We start from the raw sequence: 22,677 nt of genomic DNA on the forward strand, positions 1-22,677 counted from the left end.
CCTTCCCTTCCCCTCCATTGTTTGAGGCTCCGGTGAAGGGAGAGTGACACACGCCGCCGGGATTACCCGTGCTGCGGAAAAACACTGACACCGGGTAAGCTTCATGCCCGCCGAACATTTCCTTCCGTTTATATAACGACGGGGTGGTCGCCGCGCGCGGGACGCGGTCAGGATTTGGGCACGTTGTTAGCCCACGCGACGCTAACCAGCAGTGAAGCCGTCATCCGACCTCAAGAGGGCAAAAACGTTAGTATTTCATACGTAATGTCTTTAAATATCATTACGTTTATACTGAATAGATCGTCAACGATGGAAGCCCGCAGCCATCTGCTGTATATGTAATAACAACGTCATGCATTTAAAGGCTTATTATTATTAGGAGTTACAGTCATATTCCACTAATGTGTGAGCTTTTATCTAAATAGCTGCTTCCTTCGTGTGCAGTAGTGATGCCGAATTGAAGAGAAGCTTCCGCAGATTAATTTAAGGGTTTGAACTGAAACTTTGCGCGGCGACCGTAATACATTTAATACCGAGATTTTTCAAACGGAGTTTTGCTCCGGTCGTTATAATGGCGCAGAATGGGCATTATTTGTAGTTGACGCTGGTTGACGTGATTTTACATCTTCGTAATGTCGCGGTTGCCAGATCGCGCTCTCAGTTGTTGTTGTTTATTCAATACAAACCGCGCATTTCCTTTTCATTTGTGTGTTTTTTTTTTTTTTTTTTGGAGTTGTCAGGAAGGCCGTCCTGCCCGCAGCGGTCGTACTCGTCACGTGACTCGCTTGGCACTTAGGCGGGATGAGTCGTTGCGGGCGGGCACGCGCGCGCGCACGCGATGGTCCGCGTGCACGAGGGGCCAGTGAGTCCTCTGGTTATTAATAGCTTTGTCAATGTCAACATTGTTGATAACACAATAGCGCATCTGCAAAAACCTCAGTGCGCTTAAAGGGACACGTTTGACACGTGGAGTTCACGTCACTTGATGTGTAATGTCTTCAGGTCTAATGGGGGGGGGGGGTTTCACATTTGCACACAAAAAAAAGTAACCCTGATGATGTGAGGGGTCACATGTTTAAGAGAGAGTGACACATACTGGGAATTTACAGCTTAAAGATGTGGTGGCTTATCAGGCATGGAGGATCTAATTGAACATATGTATCAATTGCATTATGGGAAGTGTAGTCTCACCTCTGCTGCTTTGATTTTGAACTTTCTTCTTTAAATCTGTCTCTCCTAAGCTCTACCGAAGCACGTGTCTTCTCTCCGGAGAGCTCGTCCCTTTAAGGGCACGCTTCCTGTCTCGTTCCTCGAGTCGTCCCTTTAAGGCGACGGGACGTGGGACGCCTCTGACTCATCCCTCGGCTCTCTCTAAAACAAAACAAAAAATATAAAACAAACCCGGTATGTGGCACGTGAAAAGGAAATTCAATCAGAGGTATAGCAGCTGGCGCGCCGTGACTGACCTTGAATGACATTCAAAACATTTGCCCTCGTCAGGTGGAAGAGTCCAAATCGCCGAGCGTCCGGAGACTTTTAAGGCCCCGAGAAAAAGACGGCGGACGATCGGACCGGTGGTTAAAAGGGCTTTAAATCTCAGCGGTCACGTGGCGTGGTGAAATGTGTCGGAGGGCAGCAGAGGGAGACGCTGGATGTCAGAGATGCTCTAATCTGCCTCATGCTGCAGGGATTAACCCGACAACCTGCGCTGCCTCCAAACCACTTTTGTGAAGACGAGCGAGCGTCTCTGTGGAGTTTTCGTGTCTTTTATTTCTTCTTCTTCTTCCTCTCCTCCGTTGCAGGTAAAGGTGTGCGTGCACGTGAGGAGGGGGGCGGGGGGAGGGGGGGAACCGCCCCGTCGGCGCAGCAGCGAGATGCGACGTCACGGCGATCCCGTAATTCTGCCCGGCTTTGTGTTTCTGTGAGGACCGGGACATGTTTGAAGTGAAACCCCGGGCGGTGGAGAAGAAGGAGTCCAGCACAGAGACCGGTGGGTTGTTCGTGGTTGTCTGCGGACGTTTTTCCACATGCTGCTCTGCCAACGGTAGCCGGCTCGTACGGTCTGAGCCGAGAGACGCGCACCCGTTAAGATGATTCATCGGCCCACGCTGGCATTCATAACCCTCTGAGGGTGCACAGTTTTGCCAAAATAAAAGTGTTGTTTTTTTTTTCAAAAATTGCATCTCCCCTCCAGATGAGGGGCTGGGCAGCAGCGGGAAGCACTTCGGCTCCGGCTCCGGCTCGCTGGGCTCCGGGTCGGCCGGCTCCGGCTCCGTCTACCTGTCGGACAGCCAGGACTGGGCGGTGTCGCCGAGCTGCTCCCCGGAGGAAGCCCCCGCCCCGGCACCCGCGCCATCTCCCCCGTGCTGGCCGAAGAGACCTTCCGCTACATGAGTAAGCAGTTCGTATGTGGCGCTTTCTGTCTGCCAACTTTCTTTTGATTGGCTAAAGCCGGAGGCGACATCACCGAGCAGATGGTGTGTGTGTGTGTGTGTGTGTGTGTGTGTGTGTGTGTGTGTGTCTCTCTCTCTCTCTCAGTATATGAGGCACATGAGGGATTCACTTTATGCAGAGCACATCCTGTTCAATTAGGGATTTACTGTGGATATTATTTGGCACAGGGTTCACAGTTGTGGCGATCTCTGTGTGTGTGTGTGTGTGTGTGTGTGTGTGTGAGAGAAAGAGAGAGAGCGAAAAAGAGAGAGAGGGGAATCCAGAGATCCAGCCAGAGTTCAGTGTAGCTGAATTCAAAGCCAGGGAGTCACGGGACAGACAGTATCAGGGGGCGGAGGGAAAGGAGGGGGTGGGGCGCATAGTGGACCGATAGAGGATGAAGCCGGGACAGCAGAGAGAGGACAGCCGCCATGCCGCGTTTAAACGTCCACCCCTGCGGAGGAACTGTACGATAACTTCGCCGTGGAAGGTGAGCCGCTAGCCCGACTGTAAAAGAGAGAGAGGGAGACAGACGTGCGAGGAAGGTCAGGCAGAACGAGACGTGTGTGTGTGTGTGTGTGTGTGTGTGTGTGTGTGTGTGTGTGTGTGTGTGTGTGTGCGTGTGTGCGTGCGTGCGTGCGTGTGTTACTGGAAAGACAGGAAGTGGGCAAATCTTGTGCTGTGTTTACATTCAAACCGGCTGTTGCATGTCGGAGCCGAGTTGGAAGACGCGACTTCCTGTTTTTGTCACACGTAACAATACAGCTTTTTGCTTCCCGCAAAACTAATTATAATAAGAGCGACTTTATTTTTTTATTTTTTTTATTTATGTAAACAATTTCCCCCCCCCCCCTTTCCTTTAATGTATAACTGTTGCAAAGCCCCCTTTCAAAATAAAAACAATTTTAAGACTAGTGCGCACGAGAAATAAAATATTACAACTAAAACATGTCTGAACTTCTTAACGACGACAAAAAAACGTGATTTAAAGTGTTTGCTGGACGCGTCAGAGAGCCGCTACAGTCTGGGACTCTCACTCTCACATTCCCGCCTGCTCCTCTTGTGCGGTGTTAAAATCAAAGTCGGCCTATTAATAGCGCGAGCGGAAGCGTGACGCGACGATATCCGAGAGGCCCGCGGTCGTCCTGATGCTGCGTACTGTATGTTTACAACGATGTACATCTATATCAGATAGATGTGTATATCTATATAAATATACACGGAGAGACGAGGTTTTAGCAGACAGTATTTACAACGAGCTGACGGTGTTTTCTTTTTTTTCTACCTTACACTCGACACTATTGTCAATATTTCAAAAATGATGACATCGGCAGGTCAGGTGTCCCGTTTTTGGCGGCGTGTTGTGAAATGGGATGAGCGGCAGCTCCCGCAAGACGGCAGAATAGTGGAGAAATGCAGCTGCAGTTACAGGATACCGGGTTTTGCTCTTTTTTTCTTTTCTTTTTTTAGGTCAAATTAGCGAGTGTACCTGAACGCACCTCCCTGCTCATGAGGGGTACATTTGTGTCAGTGACACACACACACACACACACTGACATTAACTGCCTAACTAATGATGTAGCTGCGTATGTAAATGGCGACTAAAATTGAAACGTGCAAAAACACCAATCCCCCTGAATTTCCCCCGTCGGAAAAAGAGTTTGTAGAATTCCCTGATGTTCCCTGAGCCGCGGGAAGCTCCCCGGCTTCGATCCCGGACGCCCGCCTGTCTTATTTGCATTTCCTCAACCTGGGAGTGCCCTCAACCTTCGGCCTCCGTGAACCGCTGAGTATATCACGTTCACGTGAGAGGTCCTGCGCGTCGTGTAGAAGGAAGCGTGTCCCCGGCTGGAGCAGAGGCGGCGGTGCGCGGCGCAGAGGTTATTTTTACCCGTGGGCAAGAGGTCACCGCCGGCCTCAGATTACCGGAGGAGCGGACGCTTCTCCCGTTTAATCCGTAGATGGTTTTATTCCGCGAGAAGGAGAGAGAGAAGAGAGGAAACGATTCGGTCGGGTGACGACATATTTATTTGCCTCTGGTAATATTTTTTGGGGTGTTTTTTTTTTTTTTTTTTTACTCTTTTCTCCCATTTTAAAATGGAAAGGACGGATTTTACTGAGCGAGACGGATCAGCCGTGAAAACAAACGTGCGACGCCGCCCTCTTTGTGGACCTTTGTTCGCCGATTGCATTATATGATCTAGGTCAGCTAGGCTGTATAATCTAACGCTCTCTTCTTTTATTGCACCCCGTAATGTCATAACTGCACGGTTTTGTTTTTTTTTCATTTCCAGTGAAACTTTCGCCATTGAGGTCACGATACGTTCATCCGTTTCCTCACATCCAGGTGAAATTTGAAGGAAACGGTGTCGAGTCGTTATCGAAAAAGAAGCGCCGGCCGTCCGGTGCGTCAGGTCTTCCGTCGCTGTGACTAGAAGTCGCCGCTTCTCTTTGAACAGGTGGAAAGGCAAGCGGTGCGGCGCCGGTGGCTCCCACTCAGGTGCTAAAAGCGGAACCCGACGAATTGACGCGTAGATCCTCCCGAGTCGCCGCCAACTAATGTTTCCAAAATGAAGTTCATTTATTGAAGCTTCAGCTTTCAACCTGCGCTTCTCACTCCTTTCTCCACCTGTGGCGCCTTTCTGCTTCTTCTTCACCCTTCCTCCTCCTCCTCCTCAGTCCAGTTGTTCTTTAAAACGGGCCGGTCGCTTCTCAACTGTCTGAACTTTTTCTCTTCCCTCTCTCACTAGCGTATCTTGCTTTGGAGCCTCCTTCTTATTCCCATCCCGGCTCTCAGAGCCTCTCCAAAGGTATCTTTTCCTTTTTTCCTCTCCCTACTTCTTCTTCTGCTCTGTGCCACTTGCTCGTTTGGCGCCGGTGTCAGAGAGGGGCTCCGGTCGTCCCCGTGGCCTTGAACTTGACTTGGTGGGAGGGTGGGGGGGGCGGCGCAGACCGAGAGCCCCTCTCTGCTTTCCCGCATGTAGATGACAGCAGACGAGAGATCGGCGTGGTGACGGTCTGTTGTCTGCCACCGGTGGGCAGCTTCGTAGCACGGTAGCAGTGTTTACAGTGTTTGGAGGGCGGATTTATAAAGCCGGCGTCGCTTTTACTTTCAGACCACGAGCAACCGCGAGGCCAAGCGTTTTAGACATAAAACCCGCCTGAGGTCCGTGATTGGCTGCTGACGTCAGCGCGTAAAAGGGGAAGTAATCGGAGCTGCTGGTGTTGCTCGTGGTCGGAACGTTTTATTATCGCGCTAAAGGTGCGTCTCCTTCTGTTTGGAGTGATATTACGCCGGCCGTGTTTTCGTTACGTGTTTGTGTGAAGTTGCTTGGATGCACGTTTTGCACGCCACAGTGTGTGTGTGTGTGTGCGTGTGTGTGTGCGTGTCTACAAAATGACATGTCCTCTGTGACCAGTCCTCAGTGCGGATCGCGTGGAGCAGATGACCAAGACTTACAATGACATGGAAGTGGTCACGCACCTCTTGGCCGAGGTAGGCATTTCATTTCCGAGTCATTTGGTTTCCGCTCATGAGCGGCGGCAAGCCGTCGGATGATTGACCCTGAGTGTCCTGTGCTCCGATTGGACAGCGGGACCGAGACTTGGAGCTGGCGGCCCGGATCGGTCAGTCGCTGCTGCAGAGGAACCACCTGCTGCGGGAGCGCAACGAGGCCTTAGAGGAGCAGCTGGCGCAAGCTGTGGACCAGGTGGCTTATTATTTTTTAAATGTTTAGCGTAAGGACGGCGCTTTACATTTTTTTTTCTGCGCGAGAATGACGACGATCCAAATGAACCTAAAATGCGGTTTCAGTAGAAAGGACGATTAAAATAAATGCATTTAAAAACAAAAGCGACCGATAAAAATGGGTCCGAAAGCAAAGACGTGTTTTTTTGTTTTTTTTCATTGTTTTGTGTTTTCTAAAAGACCGAACATATCTATACAAGGAAATAAAAGCTATTTGACATTCGATTGCGTTCGTATTCTTATGTTGGGATTTAATCCGGAACGAATTCAAAGTCGACAATATGTCATCGATCGGTAAGATTTTTTTGGCAGATTACATCTACTATCAAACGGCGACGAGGCCTCTGCTCGTTCAAAGACGGGACGGTTTCGAGTCGTTCCCGGTAAGCTTTGGATTTTTTTTTTTTGAATTAAACGTACACGACATTGTCATCTGCAAATAGACGAACGGTTTAATTTGAAAAAGCTTTCAAAAGTAAGAGACCGAAAGTACATCCTTGCGGTACGCCCTTCGCGACAGTACAATAAATTGATTAAGTGGGATTCGAACAGAAACACACTGACGTTATGAACATTAAATCTCTCGAGCGTCTTGCGGTGCGCGTGAAAACCGGTTAAATGTTGGCTCGCTCCATTTCAAACGCTCTCGGTAACGATCCCTCTGCTCCGACCTCGCCCGTTGTCCAGGTGCACCAGCTGCAGCACGAGCTCGGTCAGAAGGACGAGCTGCTGCGGATGGTGGCCGGCGCGTCGGAGGAGAGCGAGACGGACTCCGGCGCGTCGACCCCCGCTGCGGCAGCCGCAGCCGTCGGGGGGGTTCGCCTCCGCCGCCGCCGCCCTCGGCCAGCTGGAGAGTCTGCAGAGCAAGCTGCGGGATCTGGAGGACGAGAACCTGTCGCTGAGGTCGGAGGTAAATCGCGGGACGGGTGACGCGAGGCCCAAAAAAAAAAAAAAAAAAAAACACCGTCACGTTTAGAGAAGTGAGACGTTGCCAATGATTTTACCTTCACCGCTGCAGGCGTGTCAACTGAAGAGGGACACCATCACCTACGAGGAGAAGGAGCAGCAGCTGGTCAGCGACTGTGTCAAGGAGCTCCGTGAGTCACACACACACACACACACACACATTTAAAAAGACACATTCACGTGTCAGGAATCTCATTCGCCCCGTACTTGGTCTCAGGCGAGTCCAACACCCAGATGGTGTCTCTGACAGACGAGCTGTCCCAGAAGAACGAGGAGCTGCTCCGACACCAGGAGGAAATCGCTCAGCTGCTCACCCAGATAGTCGAGCTGCAGCACAGAGTGAAGGAGGTGGGAACACGTTACCGCCGCCGCAAAACACACGAGTGTGTGTGTGTGTGTGTGTGTGAAGAAGCTCATGTCTTGTTGTTGTTGTTGTTGTTGTTTTCCGTGTAGCTGGCGCTGGAGAAAGAGGAGCTGAGGATCCACCTGCAGGCCTCCAAAGACGCTCAGAGGCAGCTCACCGCAGAGGTGCGCAGACCTGGACCGCTTCTATTACCCTGGACAGATAGAAATGTTCTGGCTTCGTAGCCGTCATGTCCGGAACCCGTCAGGAACCGCGGCCCTCGCTTTGCATTTTGCAGCGCGGCGGTTTATAATGACGTGACGTCCAATTTCAATTCATTTATCTTTTAATTAGCGACGATGTTAATTCAGTACTATGTTTGGCAATTTATTTAAATAAGACAAATTCAATCTAGATATTTTTTTTATGGCCTCGATTTAGGCCCAATTTGAATGAATAAATTAAAGTCCTTCCTTCATCGATTAAGTAACTAATGCTGCATACAAAGTCGTGATATAATAAAAATATTTACTCGTGTGTGTGTGTATGTGCAGCTGAACGAGCTGACGGAGAGGAACATGGAGTGCGTGGAGATGCTCCACGAGTCCCAGGAGGAGATCAAGGAGCTCCGCAGTAAAAACACTCCCTCTGCCGGGATGCGACGGCACCTCTCCTACGGCCTCTACCCCATGGTGAGCACACCTGTCTGGCCCGGCAGCCGAGAGATCGATAAAACGCTCGCAAGAGGGACTCGGGAGTCGTCTTTTCCTGAACTCTCTCTCTCTCTGCATGTGTGTGTGTGTGCGTGTGTGTGCGTGCGCGTGCACGTAGGACTCCCTGGCAGCCGAGATCGAGGGTACCATGAGGAAAGAGCTGAGCGTGGAGGAAGAGACGGCCTTCCAGGACCAAAGGTGAGAGACCCGAATGTCACAATTTAAAGGACATAATGAGATTTTTTTTTTTTTTTTGTCCTACTGAGAAGGACGAGCGACCTCTTCGTTAATCCCGCTCCGCAAAAGTTATCGCGCTTTTAACGTCGAGTCGTCGACGGCATTTCGTCGCTTCCCCCCCCCCGCCCCCTTTGACCCCCCCCCCCCCCCCCCCCGCCCCCCCCCCCGCAGAATCTCCCAGCGGCGAGTCTTCCACACCGTCCGCTCCGTCAAACGCCTCGGCGTCGCGGGCGGGCTCGGCCACGCCTCCCATCCCGGGCTCCGGTCGGATCTCCCCGGTGATGACGTCGCAGCCCTTCCGGTCCGTTCGGGGGTGAGTTTTTGTAGAACGTGAACGTGACGGCCGAGTTCGGGCCGCGCCGGCTCCTAACGTGTCCGTGCGTCCGCAGGGAGGAGGCGCCGACGGGCCGGCCGGGCTCTCCGGGGGGAAACGACCTCACCGGGGCGCTCCGCCGCCTGTCGCTACGGCGACAGAACTTCCTGTGCGAGCGTCAGTTCTTCCAGGCGGAGCGGGAGAAGAAGCTGCGGGGCCTGGCGGGGGCCGACGGAGACGACGGAGACGGCGGCGGCTCGCCGACGGGCAGCGCCTTCTCCTCCTTCTCCAACCTGTCCGAGCTCTCCGTCGGCTCCTGCATCTTCAAGACCTTCCTGCCCGAGAAGCTTCAGATCGTCAAGCCCATGGAAGGTAAGAAACGCACGTTGAGCTCTCTGAATCTGGAGGAAACGGCGGGTTGGACGTTCCCGCATTTCACCGTCCGCTTCGCTCATCGCGATAAAATCGAATCATAAAAGGTCACGTGCGGCCGCGTCGTTTGCTTTCCGCCAACAAATGCGACCTCCTCCCTCAGGCTCCCTGACGCTCCACCACTGGCAGCAGCTGGCCAAACCTCACCTGGCCACCATCCTGGACCCCCACCCGGGCATCGTGACGAAGGGTTTCCGCCCGCTGACTCGGGATGCCGCGTACCGCCTGTCTGACACGGAGGAGGACGAGGAGTACGAAGAGCGCGGGGGCCCTGCCGTGTTGGAGAAAGGGGCGTCGGAGCGCGGTAAGGAAGAGGAGGAGGAGGAGGAAGAGGAGGGCGGGATCACCTTCGAGGTGCGCTGCGCGTCCACGCCGGAGGAGAGGAAGGACAGGAAGCCTCCCCCCGCCCCGCCTCTGTCCCCCATCCCGACGACGTCCCCGGGGACACCTGCCGCGTCCTCCTCGCTGCTACCGGACGTCTGTCTCACGCCACAGCGCATCATGGAGATATCCGGCCTATCGCCTCAGCCCGTTCCGGGAGCCCCCACGGCAACGGTCCAATCGCAGAGTCCGATCTGCACCACGACGATGTCCTTGACGACGACGACATCGTCCTCTGGTAACTTTACGTATTCCACCGTAACTGTCGCTGCCCGCTTGTCTTTTTTTTCTCACCGCCTCGTGTGTTGTGTGTTCAGTCCAAAACCCGGGGAAGTGCCAGAGCTCCACCTTCTCCACCTACACCATCACCACCTGCCGCATCCTGCACCCCAGTGACATCACGCAGGTCACGTCCAGGTAAGAGGAAAATAGTCACCGGTTAGGCATCGAATACGACACCATAAGACGGAAGGCCCGCCCGCCCTTAGTTACTGTTGCTATGCTGGTCGAGCTTTCTGTGATAATACCGGCACCGTCCTCCAAACTACACCGTGCGCACGGCTTCCACGTCGTGCCTAGTTACGGTCGCTAAGCGACTATCGGATTCGCAAACCAACGACATGTCTGTCCTCTTTTCTGTCTCGTCTTCTTCTCAGTTCCCAGTCGTCCGTCGTGGCCAACACCCCCAGCTCCATGAGGACGGGTCCCAGCACCCCCGTGACTCCCTGCAGACTCGGCCTCTGTGACTCCTTCCCCCCCCGGCGCCCCCCCACGGCCCCCTGCGGTCTGGCCAAGCTGGTCCTGGAGAGGGGCATCTCTGCGCAAGTCTCCGTTGACACGCCCCCTTCGTCCCCAAGAACCGCCCCCCGCCGGCCCCTCTTCCGCCTCCTGCCGAGCACCCCCCCTAACTCCCCCTCCCGCTCCCCTACCCGCTCCCCGGTGCCCGCCGAGTCCCGTCGGCACCCGGCCGACAACTTCCTCGCCTCCCGGCCCGCCGAGCTTTTCCTCCAAGACGTTTACGGCTTGAACCTGGGCCGCGCCCCGCGCCCGGATCTGCCGAGCCCCTCGCGCGAAGCCCCGGCCCCGTCCCTCAGACGGGCGAGGCCCGACCCGGCCGACGTGGGCCTGGTGGAGCGGCTGCGGCGGCTGGGCTTCGCCAAGGTGCTGCGCGGGTCCGAGTCCGGCGCCGCGGCGCCGCGCCAGGACTCCGCCACCTTCGTGTCGGCAGGCGGCGGCAGCCTGCTGGACGGCCTGAGGCGCAACCAGAGCCTCCCGGCGATGATCGGCGCCCGCGCGGGGAAGTCGGCGGGGAAGTCGGCGGCGGGTCACCCCGCGCCACCTCCTCACCCCACCTCGCTGGCGCTGCCTCCGCCGCCGTGGGGGAACCCGAAAGAACGGCGCCGCCATCTCGCCGCCTCCCACCCGTCGTCTGGTGCGTCCAAACGCTGAGGGATGAACCCTCCCCCCCCTCTCCCCAGCCCCCCAATCTCTCCTCCTCTCTGCCTTCAGGGGGAGACGTCAGAGCATCGCGGGCAGAAACAAATCCCTCCTTTTAACGACTTCATTTAAAAGCACAATTTAACTAAAACGGACTGTTTTTAGTTTGAGTGTGTGTGTGTGTGGCTAGTCAATAATACGGCCTTAGTTCACCTCCGCGTGGGTTTCTCTCTTCTTTACGTAAGTTCTCCTGCCAGGAGGGAAAAGAAAGGACAACGTGTAAGTGTAGGAGGGGTTAAGCAAGTGGGTTAGAGAGGAGGAAAAGGACATGTGTGAAAAAGGGAAGAGGAAGAGGAAATGTGTGAAAAAGGGAAGAGGGAAGAGGAAATGTGTGAAAAAGGAAAGTGGTCTCTGCATGTCAGGAGAGGAGGCGAAGAGAGGAGGTGAAGAGAGGAGGCGTCCTGCTGTTTTAAAAGGGCTCGTCGTAGAAAAGCTTTAGTCTGCAGTAGAAACGTGTCACGTGATCCCGTAACGGCCTTTAGCGTCACGAGAGGAGGAAGAGGTCCGTTTAGCTTTTATTACTCGAGGACTCGTTCCGAGACTTGAAAACGCCGGCCGTCTTAGCAGCGTACTGCCAGGCTAATCCTGTAATCGGACCGGTATTGTTTCGTACGATGAGGACTTATTTTTTTTTTCTATGCATCGTTGCACGGATGTGGAAGTAAACCGTCCGCGTGCCGTGCCCGAGCGTCTGCGTGGAGAAACAAAAACAAAACAAACAAACAAAAAAAAAACCTCTCCTACGGGTCCCAGCATGCACCTTTGTCTGCAGATGGGCGGGGCCAGGTGGCTGAGGGCGGAGTCAGAACCGAATCAGAAGGCAGGCGAATTTCAATAAAAAAAAAAAAGAAAGACGGGTCTGCCTTTTCCTGCAGGTCCTTGTGTTTGTGTTTTTTTTTTTTTTTTTTTTTTTTTTTTTTTTTTTTTTTAATGGTATGAGGCCTTTAAGTACAAAGCCAGCTCTGCTCTGATTTGACTTCCCGTTCAGCCACGTTTGTATATATATTAGTTGCACTCGGTGGGGATTTGGAGGTCGTGTTCGCCGCTCGGTTTAAAAACGGGCCCGCGGGGCGTTCGGGTTCAGTCCGCTAAGAGGGGGAGAGAAAAACGGAAAAAAAACAACAACACTGGCACATCATTTTAGTTACCGACTCGGGGTTTTTTTTAATCGAGGACGTACGCGGTTCACAGATCGGCCAGCGGGTGGCGGTGTTCCTGCAGGAAAACACGTTTTATGCTACTCTGTACTAATAATACTAACGATAAACACGAGGAAGCTTTGCGCGTGACCCCTTCAACCTTCAGCTGCCGTTCCCGACATCCGACCCTTCAGTTACTGCACTTTCACGTTCGTATTAAACCTTCATTTTACTGACTACACTGTAAGTGTTTAGATTCTAACATACCGCGTCGTCGGCTAACATTTATTAACGTTATTAATATATGTAGCATTTTTTTTTTTTTTTTTTTTTGCTTTCCACATGAAGGGAATCCAAATCCAGCTCAACGTTGTTGTTGTTGTTATTGTTGTTTTTTTATCATTATTTTGGAAGAAACTGAATATTTCTGCATTTTGACTATTTCGCATATTTAAAATGAAAAAAGGAAAAAGGACAACAAGCTTGAGCTTTAATGTTTTGTATGTTTGTAGGAGAGAAGATGAAGGAAGTCTCATTCAGTCTTTGGGTTGGTTGTACATATCAGATCTGGTCTTTTCCCTGTGAAGCGGGACGTGCAGGTTCGGCGTATGTCTTTTGGCCGAAATCTAAAAATGTCCCGTGACGACTTCATGTCTCCCCCGTGTGATCATGATTATTCAGTTGCCTCTTTTTTCTTTCTTTCTTTTTTTTTTCCTTTCTTTTTTTTTTTTTTGATAAATAAAGCAATACAAAACAGAAAGGGATGTCTCGCTGGTTTGTTGTGAGTCGTACTTGATGGCTAATAAAAACAACAAAAAAAGGGAAAAGTTTAGATTAGGGTGTCAATTTAATGTGCTTTACGCGTAACAGAAGGTCAAAGGTCACGAGGATACATCCTCTCGGGGTCGTTCGTGTCTGCGTCAAAATTTCAAGGCAGTCTAACCAAAATCGAGGAGTGTAAATTGCAATATTTCCACAATGCAGAAGTGCATTTAGGTTAAAAAAAACAAACAAAAAAAACTAAAGCCGGTGCGGCGAGACGTCAGAAATACGGTCAGTCTTCGTGTCCGGTCAGTTTCAGGTGATCAGAGTGAGCTCCTCAGAGCCCCCCCACCCCCACCCCCACCCGGCAAGCGGCCTCACAGGGGACAGATCTTGATGCTGTCGGAGGTGGAGCTGAACTGGCCGAGGGCGAAGTCCAGCCCCACCCCGACTCCGCTGCCCACCCCGAAGGCGGCGTACAGCGGCTGGGTGAAGTTGGCGCGGAAGGTGTGCAGGTGCGTCAGGCTCTCCGCCACGCTGTAGAAGGCCAGCGACCCCGCCGCCGCGTCCAGGTAGACGCCCAGGCGCGGCGAGTAGGTGACCGGGATGTCCCTCTTCTCGTTGTCGTGCAAGGCCGAGCAGCAGGTGTCCGACAGCTCCAGGGTCCAGGACCGGGCGTTGTAGCCGAGCGCCGCCCGGGCGTCCGAGCCCTTCCTGCTCAGCGCCCCGTAGGCCACGCCCACGGAGGAGCCGCGGCCCCGCCACTCCACCTCCCAGTAGCAGCGCTGGGCGTGCAGCGGGCTCCGGCACAGCGCCTGCGTCCAGCCGTCGAAGCGCCGGGGGTTGTCGGGGTGCGGCTGCGCCGCCGCCTGCAGCGTGGCCTTGGTGTCGCCCTCGGAGAGAGCCAGCCGCCTGTGGGCCGTGTCGGGGTCGAGGGTCAAGCTCACGGCGTCTGAGGAAAGACATTTGACGGACGAGTGTTTACAGACCGCTGAAAGACTCTTCGTCGCGTAAGAGTTTGCTCGGTCGTCGCGGAGAGCGTTACGGTTTCCACCCCGAGCCCTTTGCGTCCGCCGCGTTGCCCTTACGAGTTGATGAAGATCGCGCGATGCGATGAGCGAGGTAGTGTGGCGACAGATCCGTCTCCGTGGCGACCGAGCAAACTCTTTCGCCGCCGACGACGACCCGTGTGATTAAAAAGCGCCCGAACAATATTTCTAAATAAAAGCTTTCCTGTTTTCATTGACCCCTGCAAGCAGACATTTGTAACACTCGCCAAACACGGAGACTCACACTGCAGGAACTCCTCTCTGGCCCTCGGCTCCGGGGCCTGGATGCTGTCGATGTTGATTTCTCTCACTGTAAAAAAAAACAAACAAAAAAATTACAAAAACATCAAAACAACGCGTCAGTTAATGGACAAAACTTTTAACGCGCGCGTCGTTATATTTGCAGGAGGCGAACGACGGAGCTCCGTCCGACTCACGTGCGGGGAAAACCGGAGCGTGAATCGTGGCGTTCGGGGCGGGCGAGTCCAGGAAGAGGCCGGGGTTAACTGACCAATGAGAAGGCGGCGTTAAGACGCAAGCGAGCACATAAAAGGTGCAGACATTCATTTGACGCGTACGAAGGCGGCCGTCTTACTTTCCGTCGGCGTTTCAGGCAGAGCGGCCATCGCCCCTGTTGGAGGCACACAAACATGTGACTTTCGTTTCAATATGACGAGGTACATTCTACATTTTCTTTATTGCCGACGTAAGCATTTATGTTCTTATGTATCTAAGAATTAAAAGTGTTAGTGCCGATGCCTCTTTTTATGACAGTTTCACAAGTATTAAAAAAAAATTAAACGTGACGTTTTGGAGGAGACGCTGAATTAATTAAGAAGCAACGACAACAACAACAACAACAACAAACTGCTTTCATCTCTCGCTCCTCAAATGTTTTCGCCACCTTCACGCCAACAGACATTTCCACTGATCGGTATTCACGTTTTTCTCCTCCTCACAGCGTCACAGACAGCTTCAAAACATTTCAGCTTTTCTCCTTTGAACAACACGTGTTGCGATTTCTTTTTTTTTATGACTTCCGCTCGTCTGACACGTCACGCTCAGTTTATTATCTGGGCTTCTACTTTTTATTATTCTTAACTTCACTCAAAAAGTTTATTTTTTGGTTTTTTTTTTTACTACGATCGGACGGCGCGGAGGTCGTCATCAGGCCTTACATGGGTTTCCTCCCGCAGGCAGCGAGTTACCGGCCGGGGTAGCTGGGGTCGCCTGGCTGTTGCCGCGGCGATGGGAGCGGAAGAGGCTGCTGATGGACGCCATCCGACTGAAACCTGACGAAAACCAGAGGTGGAAAACAAAACGTCTTGCGGTTCTCACGCCAGAAGGTATTTTTATGCGATGTACCGATTTTTCAAGTCGTTTCGAACGTACTTCCACTCGATGCGGGAGCTGGAGCAGGAGCAGGAGCTGGAGCGGGAACGGGAGCTGGAGCAGGAGCAGGAGCAGGAGCAGGAGCAGGAGCGGCCGGGATTGGGATTGGAGTCGGCGGGGTGGTAGCAGCCGGGGAAACCGGGCTCCGACCGGGCCGGCTCCAGAGGGACTGAGACTCTCTGCGGCTGGGAGTCGGACTCGGTCTGGTACTTTGTCTGGCGTCGGTCTCCCTCGCCGCTTCAAAAGACACGGGAGATGTCAGGTCGAGGTTGGACGTACAATCGGTGTCGGTGTACACAACCGCTAATAAATAGGACGCTTTTTTTTTTCTTTTTTTTTACCAGTAATGACAGAAGTGTTACTTCTCTGACTGCAGGCAAACTTTTATCAAACGTAACCCACAGAAATAATACTGCAGCCTACGTTTCCCATAATGCAGCTGGATAGTCTTCACCCGTTTCTCCACACCTTCAGTTTGTAACATAGAGAGTTTTAATACAACAAATATTCGAGAAAAGCAGGAGGCGGGAACAGATATTTAACGAGAATAAAATGTTGCAGGAGGAAGTAACGGCCGTTTTACCGTCAGGAAGTGTTTGTGTTTTAAATCACACTCGCTCACACGTTTCCCCCCCCCCCCCCCACACACACACACTTCCTGTTAAATCAAAAGCACACACGAGAACTCACCTCGAGGTGCGTCTCTGCTCCTCACGTCCAGACTTTTGAGGCCGATACCTGAAGGAGGGAAGTCGTGTCGCGTCAGTGAATCGTTTCTGGTGTTGTTGTATAAAACAAAATGTCCGTGCGCAGTACCGAGTCCGGTTCGCGCTCCAGCTGAGATGCCGGGAGTAGGAGCTGTGGGGAAATCGTACATTTATTCATATAAAACAAATGACACAAAATTTGGGGGGGGGGGGGTGACTGAGAAAATATGTAGACAGAAAAAACACTGAACAAACCTGGCGAGCGGCCGTTTGTGTTGCGAGTACCGAGACCGGAAAACACTAAGAGAGGAAAGGAAAGCGGTGGGTGTATTTCACGGGAACGAAAAGTGTCATATTTAGATTTAATAAGAAATTATCGAAACTCACGTTTAAAAATGCCTCCTTTCTGTCCTGCGCTCTTATTGGCTGAATGCGATCAGAATAAATCACAGTTAAGTCAAGTAAGAAAAAAAAAAAAAAACATCGACACAACGACACTCTTTCTTTATTACGCCGGCAGAAATGTTTTGCGACTTACGGTCTCCCAGGGTGAACAGCGTCGTGTCGTTGACTGGAAGAGAGCAGACAGCGCGATGAAGAAGGAGAAGAAGAAGAAGAAGAAGAAGGCGGGCGAAGAAGACGAGACGGGATTGGCGGAGGCCGACCTTGTTTGGCGATCTTGTCGAGCTCCCGGTTGCACAGATCCTCCACTTGCGCCTTGAGGTCCAGGACGGCGTCCCGCACCGGCTCGAACGAGGCCTCGGGGTTGACGTTCACGGCCGGCAGGTCGCCGGACTCGAGCGGGGCGAGCAGGGAGTCGTACGTCTGAGGGGAGGACAGGGAGGTCGGTGAGACTCGCTCGTCGGGACGGCGTGAGCCGGACGCGACTGCGCCCGCCGATACGGAGGGCGGCCGACCTGCAGGTAGTGGATGTGGTCCTCGCAGCAGGCCAGGTCCTTCATCTCGGCGTCCCTCCTCCTCAGCTCCTCGATCTCCGCCTCCAGGCTGTTGGCCACCTCCCGGGCGCGGCCCATCTTCTCCCGGCCGGCCCGATCCAGCAGCTCCTCCAGCAGCTCCTCCAGCCGCTCCACGGAGAGCCGCAGCCCCGCCATCGCCTGCTCCGAGTCGCCGTGGACGCCGCGTGCGGAGCTCTGGGCGGGACGGACGGACGGACACGGCGTCACTCGGCGCTTCCGGGAGACGCTCGCGCGAAAAGACACAAAAAAAAACAACCTGCGGCACCGACCAACCTTCATCTGCTCCATCATCTTCTTCATGTCCTTCTGCTCCTGCTCTCGGTCTTTGAGCCTCCGCTGGTTCTCCGCCTGCATCTCCGACAGCACTTTCTACGGGGAGACGGGGAGACACATCGAGACGCGCGGAGACGTCGCCGCCGGGCGGTTAGACGCGGGAGGGTGGAGCGTCTCCGAACGGACAGGAATGCCGTCGGGAATGTTTTTTTTAGCCCGAGTTCAGACGTGCAAAAGGAGCGAGGGCGACACCTTTGACGGACGTAATTAGACACGACGATAGATCTTTTAAAAGATTGAACTTCCCCGAACGGGACACGTGACGGCGTCGTTTGATTAACCGGCGCGTCGACGCTCTTTCTAGTGCCGAATCGTATCGTAAAGCGAGAAGGAAAAACTCCCCTTCTGACAGGAAGAACAATCAGCTACTGGCTACTTTAACAGCAGTTATACCGCTCGCTGAAAATGATTTTTTTTTTTTTCCCAATCGCAATAAGCAAACACTTGAATTTGATATCGCGTGACGCGACGGGACCCCTCCGTACCTGTCTCTCCATCCGCTCGGCCTTGGTGGACACGCACTCGTGGCCCTTGTGCAGGTTGCTGGTGCAGAGCCAGCACACGAACATCTGACACTGCCGGCAGAAGAACTCCTGCAGGTACTTGTGCTGCGTGCAGATCTTCTCGGCCAGGTCGGCCGTGGGCGCGATGAGCTCGTGCTGCTTCAGCGCCTTCTTGGTCTGGTGGGGCTTCAGGTGGGCCTCGCAGTACGAGCTCATGCACACCAGGCAGCTCTTCACCGCCCCTCGCCGCTCGCCTTTGCACATGTCGCACGGCACGGCCGAGGAAGACGGCTTGCCTTTGGGCCGGGACGAGGAGGCGGCGGCGGCGGGGGGCGCGGGCGCGGGCGCTCCGCATGGACTCCCGCACCTCGGATTTGAGGGCCCCCTTGCGCAGCTGCTCCACGGCCTCGGCCAGCATGGTGTTCCTGGACAGGGACGGCTTAGGGCAGTAGGTCTGGCGGCACTGGGGGCAGCTGTAGATGCCTTTGGGGTCGTCCTTGCTCCAGTAGTCCTTGATGCAGCCCATGCAGTAGCTGTGGCCGCAGGGGATGGTGACGGGGTCGTTGGGGAGGTCCAGACACACGGGGCAGTTGAACTGCTCGTCCGTCCACAGGTTTCCGCTCATGGTCGACGCCGGCGAGAGACGAAAGAGGGCAATTGCAGACGCGCGGCAGAAGACTGCGACGGAGAGTGAAGTCTGGATCCGCAGGAGGAAAATGTTGTCTGTCGGGTGAGGCGGGCGTGGCCGGGGCCGCCGGGGCAGGTCGGACTGGGGAAACGGGTGTCGGCGGAAAACTGCTAAAGAGTGCGTCATCGCAATGAATGGACTGGAAGAAAACAAAAACAGAAGAAGTTCTGCAATTTCTGCTGTAAAATTGGATCATTTCTACTCGAGCAGTGACCAAAATAAAAGCACGCGAGAAATCTCAAAAGGCAAGGTGGCAAACATAAATATTCAAAAATAAATACATACTTCAACAATACGCCAATGAGCCCTTATGATAAAATAAATAAATAAATAAACCTGGACATATTATTGAAGTGTAATATAAAAGAGCAGCTTGTGAGGAATTGCGTTACATGCGGAGGCCCCACCTACGGATCACACCTGGAAATTGAACAAATTTCCACTTTATATCAATCTGTACATTTAAAAACTTTTTTAAAAAACAAATGTAAAGCTCTACACCGTTCCTACGATAGGACACATTTTGTGAAAAAAATAAAAAGGACTTTCCAAACATGTTCTCACAGGCGGTAAAAAAAATAAAATAAAAATTGCTCTCCACAAACACAGCCGCCACAAATAAACATGTACTCGCGCAAAGTACGCGGGGAACTATACGTCAGTCAGATATTACCGCTTTGTAAATTTGTTTTATTTTGTAGTTTCATGACTGAACTGCTTGTAAAAAAAATAAATTAAAAAAAAAAGTGTAAAGTTAAACTTGTGACTGTAACTTGTCATGAATAAAGTCCTGTTTTACCTACTTAACTCATGTCCTCAGGTGACAGCAATCAGTCTTTAATAGAAATTAAAAAAAAAAAAATTGTTTTCATTACATTTATTATTTATTAGAAATGTTCTATCCGAGCAAAGTGACAAAAGCTGTCCTTTTCCTCTGTTAGATGATGCGGTAACCTCAACTAGTCACGAGATGGCAGTGTTGCGCCAACGTATTTTTTTTTTTCGTGGCCGCTATAAAATGTACAAATGTACTTATTATCCGTTCAATATTAAAAAAAAAAAAAAAAAAAAGAAGAAGAGAAAAATATTCGGATAACATTTTAATTTTTGACTGAAAAAAAAAAACATGTTGCTGAACCGCCCGTGTTGCCAAAGAGTGTTTAACAGTCAAGATGAGTCTCCTACAGTCGAGACAATTCTACAATAACCGGCTAAATTGAACAATTGCGCCTATTATCAGAACGTCGGCAATTTCGGACTTACGCGTCATAATATTGCGCCACTCTGTTCGACGGAATCAAATATTAAGCTCACGGGCCGAAAGTAAGGCAACAGGAGGGCGCCTCGTTTCTCGAGGGACTTTCAAGCGAACCCGGAAGTACGCGGAGGGGAACCCTCTTGTGACGCTCGGTTCGCTTCTCCCCGGCGCGGCGCGACGGCGTCACGTTTGTTCCGCACAACTTTTATTTCACTTCTCACCCGGTTTACGATTCGTCCAAATGTCGGATAAACCCGTCGAGCGCCCCGGGGTCGGGGTCGGGGTGCTGGTGACAGACTCGGCCCACCCGGGCTGCGTCCTCCTCGGGAAACGGAGGAGCGCGGTGGGCAGGGGGACGTACCAGCTCCCCGGCGGACATCTGGAGTTCGGGTAGGGAGAGAGAGGGAGCGGCATCCATTCACAAATCTGCCGTTCATTCATGAATGTGTTCCTGTCTCCATGTGTTCAGCAACTACTAAGACATATTTTAAATATATATATATATATATATATATATATATATATATATATATATATATATATATATATATATGCCTAACTATATATGTTGTTACTAGTGCCTGTTAAATAAGTGTGCTCAAATACTAAATTGCTATATTTTTAAATGGAGTTTGGTGTGTGTGGGAGTGAGGCTGTGTAATCTTTCTTTTAGAAACAGTCGGTTATCTCTCAGTAAAGTCCGGTTAGTACAAATACGCCACGAGCTGTCCTGACGTAAAGAGGAGACGGACGGGTACCTGGACGTGACGCTGATCCCGTGTCTTCCAAAAGGGAGACGTGGGAGGACTGCGCCCGCAGGGAGGTGATGGAGGAAGCCGGGGTGCGTTTGGCGGACGTCCGCTTCGCGTCGGTGGTGAACTCCGTCAGGCTGGAGGAGCGGTACCACTACGTCACCGTCTTCGTGCGAGGACAGGTGGACGGGCGGCGGTCGGGAGAGCCGCAGAACCTGGAACCGGAGAAGAACGAGGGTACGTGAAGTAGAAAAGAAGCGTCCCCCCCTTCCCCCCCAGCTCACCCCGAGCAGCTCACCGGACCCGATCTCTCTGTTTCCGCAGGCTGGACGTGGACGCGCTGGGATGAGTTCCCTCCGGAGCAGCAGCTCTTCCTGCCGCTGGCCGGTCTGAGACAACAAGGCTTCCATCCGTTCAGGAACACGCAGACTCAATCCTGAAACTCTCCTCTTTCCCCGGAGGATAAAACACACACAACATCCTCGAACGGCACTTTTTTTTTTGCCCGTATCATAAACCCTTCTCACAAACGTACGTGAATGATGTATTTTTTAATTTTTTTAAAAACATGAACGACATTAAGCTGCAAAAAAAAGCTATTTCGATCGAATGATCTTCTAAATTGTCCGAGACGCGTAAAAACTACCGATACTGGAAATCGCCGCGCGGGCTCAGAAACCCTTCCAAAAACGATCGTCCGTGAACACTGACGACAACGTCTCGCGTCCGTACGCTGAATGTGAAGCCAAAATCAGCCGCTGGTTCGCTTAGCATTAGGCGAGGCGAGGATTTTTTTGTACGGCACGTTTCAACAAGACGATTCAAAATGCTTCGCCGGAAAACATTAAAACGACTAGAGCATTAAGAAAACTAAAAATGGGATAAAAGTTACAGTGCGGTTTGACAACGTCCTCAAATCTGGTTCAGTGAAAGGCAGCAAACACAAGAGGCTGAAAACTTTCAACATTAAGACGGAAAAAAAAAGTAACAAAAGCTAAAGCTCACTAAATAATAACATCTCGTAGGTCAAAACAAATGGGCTGAGAATAACGTGAAATAGATTGCAAACTAAATATCGCTGATACTTCATACTTCAGAATGTATATAAGAGTATTTGAAAAAGCCTGTAAAACCACGCTGAAGTCAAACCCAATAACAAATACAGCGGAAATACTGACGTTTTTTTCCAGTGCGAAGCTGCAGCCTCGTACCGGCCGCCTCTCGTGCAGAGACAATATTGACCGGCAGAGGGAGCCGGTAGGCCGCTGGGGAAATATCTTTTCTAGTTGTGAAACAGGAGGATTGCAAATATTACATTGTGAAGAATAAAATAAAGGTGGAGGTGTTCTCCCGGGTTAAACGGAGGAGCTCGGTGGGCAGAGGGGACGTACCAGCTCCCCGGCGGCCATCTGGAGTTTTGGGGAGGAAGGGAGGGAGGGAAGGAGGGAGGGAAGGAGGGAGGGAGCAGCATCCATTCACAAATCCGCCGTACGGCGTGTGTACCGTTCATTCGCGAACGTGTTCGGCAACTACCGAGACGTGTTGTGAATGCGTGTTGTTACAAGTGCCCGCTAAATAAGTCAAATCGAGTACCAATCGTGACGTGAAGAGGAGACGGGACAGACCCAGGTGTGACGCCTCGCCCGCGGACGCGACGCTGATTTCGTGTCACCAAAAAGGGAGACGTGGGAGGAAGCGTCAGCGGCGAAGTCCACCGGACCCTGGAGGAGCGGTGCCGCCACGTCGTCGAGCGAGAGGACGCGGACCGGGGGGGAGCCGTCGGGAGAACCTGGAACCGGAGAAGAACAAAGGGTACGTGAAGTAAAACATCTTCACCCACCCGAGCGGCTCACGGGACCGAATCCTCCGCTTTCGCAGGCTGGATGTGAGGAGCGGCTCCCCCCTCCCACACACCACCACCACCACCACCACCCCCGAGTCTCTCCGTTTTATCCACTCCAACTATCCATCTCATATTTGAAGGCTTCTCGTATGACTTCATTAGTTTATATTTTTGCTGACTTGAATTCATCGTTCAGGTTATCTTCCCTATT

General features: G+C 52.3%; 3 protein-coding genes across 3 annotated transcripts; 2 read left to right on the top strand and 1 right to left on the bottom strand.

The window, feature by feature from the left end:
- On the top strand, positions 1-12,962 carry trak2 (trafficking protein, kinesin binding 2). Its single transcript, XM_069166292.1, is given in 21 exon segments — positions 1-94; positions 1,242-1,404; positions 1,501-1,990; positions 2,195-2,340; positions 2,343-2,394; positions 5,184-5,243; positions 5,853-5,929; positions 6,027-6,143; positions 6,869-6,967; positions 6,969-7,091; positions 7,200-7,278; positions 7,365-7,495; positions 7,601-7,675; positions 8,045-8,182; positions 8,322-8,401; positions 8,612-8,651; positions 8,653-8,753; positions 8,830-9,125; positions 9,289-9,804; positions 9,884-9,983; positions 10,223-12,962. Coding segments are annotated over 19 exon segments (3,078 nt in total). The 5' UTR covers positions 1-94; positions 1,242-1,404; positions 1,501-1,935; the 3' UTR covers positions 11,016-12,962.
- trim25l (tripartite motif containing 25, like) lies at positions 11,835-20,174 on the bottom strand. The gene is given in 17 exon segments (XM_069166294.1): positions 11,835-13,916; positions 14,258-14,323; positions 14,451-14,519; positions 14,609-14,644; positions 15,192-15,305; positions 15,406-15,642; positions 16,096-16,143; positions 16,222-16,263; positions 16,368-16,412; positions 16,500-16,538; positions 16,651-16,683; positions 16,778-16,937; positions 17,030-17,263; positions 17,363-17,458; positions 17,908-18,256; positions 18,258-18,752; positions 20,093-20,174. Coding segments are annotated over 16 exon segments (2,625 nt in total). The 5' UTR covers positions 18,740-18,752; positions 20,093-20,174; the 3' UTR covers positions 11,835-13,341.
- On the top strand, positions 20,035-21,153 carry nudt15 (nudix (nucleoside diphosphate linked moiety X)-type motif 15). The gene is made up of 3 exons (XM_069166310.1): positions 20,035-20,261; positions 20,664-20,860; positions 20,948-21,153. Exons 1-3 carry the CDS (start codon positions 20,113-20,115, stop codon positions 21,061-21,063), a joined length of 462 nt encoding a protein of 153 aa, XP_069022411.1. The 5' UTR covers positions 20,035-20,112; the 3' UTR covers positions 21,064-21,153.
- Positions 21,154-22,677: the final 1,524 nt, after the last annotated feature.

Source organism: Embiotoca jacksoni, unplaced genomic scaffold, assembly GCF_022577435.1.
Source record: "Embiotoca jacksoni isolate LCO1_2020_lvr unplaced genomic scaffold, fEmbJac1.0.p SCAF_38, whole genome shotgun sequence".
NCBI classification, from domain to species: Eukaryota; Metazoa; Chordata; class Actinopteri; family Embiotocidae; genus Embiotoca; species Embiotoca jacksoni.

Excerpts from the sequence above, each read along its gene's own strand:
- nudt15 (XM_069166310.1), top strand. The coding sequence starts at position 20,113 with ATGTCGGATAAACCCGTCGAGCGCCCCGGGGTCGGGGTCGGGGTGCTG. Across the intron at positions 20,262-20,663 it reads GGCGGACATCTGGAGTTCGG|GGAGACGTGGGAGGACTGCG; the intron begins GTAGGGAGAGAG and ends GTCTTCCAAAAG. Across the intron at positions 20,861-20,947 it reads GGAACCGGAGAAGAACGAGG|GCTGGACGTGGACGCGCTGG; the intron begins GTACGTGAAGTA and ends CTGTTTCCGCAG.